Below are 1,985 nucleotides of genomic sequence, written 5' to 3' on the forward strand. Positions count from 1 at the left end.
CCCCAGCCCTGGCAGTGTTCACAGCCAGGTTGGCTGAGCCTTGAGCAACCTGCTCTGTTGGGAGGTGTCCCTGCCCAGGGCAGGGGGTTGGGGCTGGATGATCTCTAAGGTCCATTCCAACCCCTAAAATTCTATGCTTCTTTGATTAATGTTTATATATGTACATGAAAGGGAATAAACATTGTCCTACTTGTTAATTCTGAACTTGATGATTTAAACTGCTCTTCTAGTTTATGTTCAGAAGAAAGATGATCCCTTTGAGTGCAGCATTGATCCATTTCCCTGCTCTGGTTTCATCTACAGTCATTAACATAGGGCAGTGCTCTAGGTGCTGACACTGTACTAAACACACATTATATGTGCCAGATATATATATATATATATTCCACTTTGGGTTTATGATGCTTTCAGGATCAGTGTTCATATAATTTGGATTAATATTGCACTTGTGCTTGTCTGAGTAGGCAATAAGCTTGAAAACAATTATTTGCCTTAAGCTTAATCTCTACAGAGATGGGTCTTGCCACAAGAAAACTCCTGCAGTCTTATACATATTGTGGCTAGACCAAACCACTTCTCAGCCTGTGCTCCTAGTTTGCTCATCTTGTCCAGAAAGAGCCTAGTTATATTTTTAGTTCATACCGCACATAGTTCATTGCTCAATGTAATATAAACACTACCCTTAACCGAAACAGTGTATGGTCTTTGCGAAAGATGGAGGGTTTAGTAGGTTTTTTATTTCATCCTGGGTCTCTTGGAGCTCCAACATGAAAAGAGTAAGTACTGTTAGCATGAAAAGAATAACTGCTGTTGGAGCTACAGAATTATCCAGGAAATTCTTAGAACTTCCATCCTGGTACTCAAGACCTTTAGTGAAAACTGTTGTCAGAAGACATTCAAGTTCTACTTTTATTTGTGGTAGGAGAGGAAAAATAGCAGCAGGTAACTAAACATCCATAGGGCTAAAACTTTCCTCTCCAGTCTGTAGAAATGAAAATAAACACGTCTTGCATTGTTTTGTTGTCATTTTTTTGGTCACTGATTTCTATTTTTCATGCTCCTGATGCACTTATCCTCCCCCTCCTCTTTCTGAGCAGGTATTTTCAGGGAGTTTGGTGGTGCAAGGTGTGTGCACAACATAGTGAAGTATCCCCAGTGCCGCCAGCACGCCCTGATGATCATCCAGCAGTTGGTGTTATCTCCAAGTGGAGAAGATGATATGGGCACTTTGCTGGGACTGATGCATTCAGCTCCACCTACAGAGCTGCAGCTGAAAACAGACATCCTAAGGGTGAGTGAAGTGTTACTGTTCAGGACTCTTGCTCCTGAAGCCATTGTTCAACACAGGAAACACTGGAAGGGGTTTGGGTTGCGTTGGGATTTTAGCTGCTGGATCTAGACTGTCACTGGAGTTGAAATGTGTACGTTTGATCCATGGTTTTTATTTCCTTCCATCAACCCATGGGAGGCTTCAGAATCAGAGATGAAGGCTAGTGAGTGAGTATGTTTTTGGCACCATCAAGTGTAATCAGTCTCAGTTATGATAATCTTTCCTGCTGGGATATGATTCAGTTAAAAGATAATGAGAATGTTTGAGGAGAGAAAAGCAAGCAAAGCAACACATAAGTTTGTTTTCAGTGCTGGCTTGCATTTCCCTGTGGCAGGCTCACTTTATTTTACCCATTTGTTAGCTATAAATGCTGAAATAATTAATAGAAATGTAAATTGGAATCATCAGTGTAGAAGATAAAGCTGAAGACCTTTGCTTGCATAAGCAAAAGAGTGGAAAGGGAAGAAGGTAAGGCTGTGAGTGGAGGAAGGAGTGAGAAAACTCTTGTCTGCTTCCTATTACATTAATCATAGCATCACAGAATTTGAGGGTTGGAATGGAGCTCAGAGATCACCCAGTCCCAACCCCTGCCCTGGGCAGGGACACCTCCCACCAGAGCAGGTTGCTCAAGGCTCAGCCAACCTGGCTGTGAACA

At 42.2% G+C, this 1,985-nt stretch overlaps 1 protein-coding gene across 1 annotated transcript in view; it reads left to right on the forward strand.

The window, feature by feature from the left end:
* The window catches only part of WDFY3 (WD repeat and FYVE domain containing 3), a 94,383-nt gene that overhangs the window by 25,593 nt on the left and 66,805 nt on the right, over positions 1–1,985 (forward strand). Inside the window, exon 10 of the mRNA XM_009072312.1 lies at positions 1,098–1,291. Within this exon, the coding sequence (XP_009070560.1) occupies positions 1,098–1,291 (194 nt within the window). The remainder of the gene's footprint in view (positions 1–1,097; positions 1,292–1,985) is intronic.

Source organism: Acanthisitta chloris, unplaced genomic scaffold, assembly GCF_000695815.1.
Source record: "Acanthisitta chloris isolate BGI_N310 unplaced genomic scaffold, ASM69581v1 scaffold13133, whole genome shotgun sequence".
Classification (NCBI taxonomy): Eukaryota; Metazoa; Chordata; class Aves; order Passeriformes; family Acanthisittidae; genus Acanthisitta; species Acanthisitta chloris.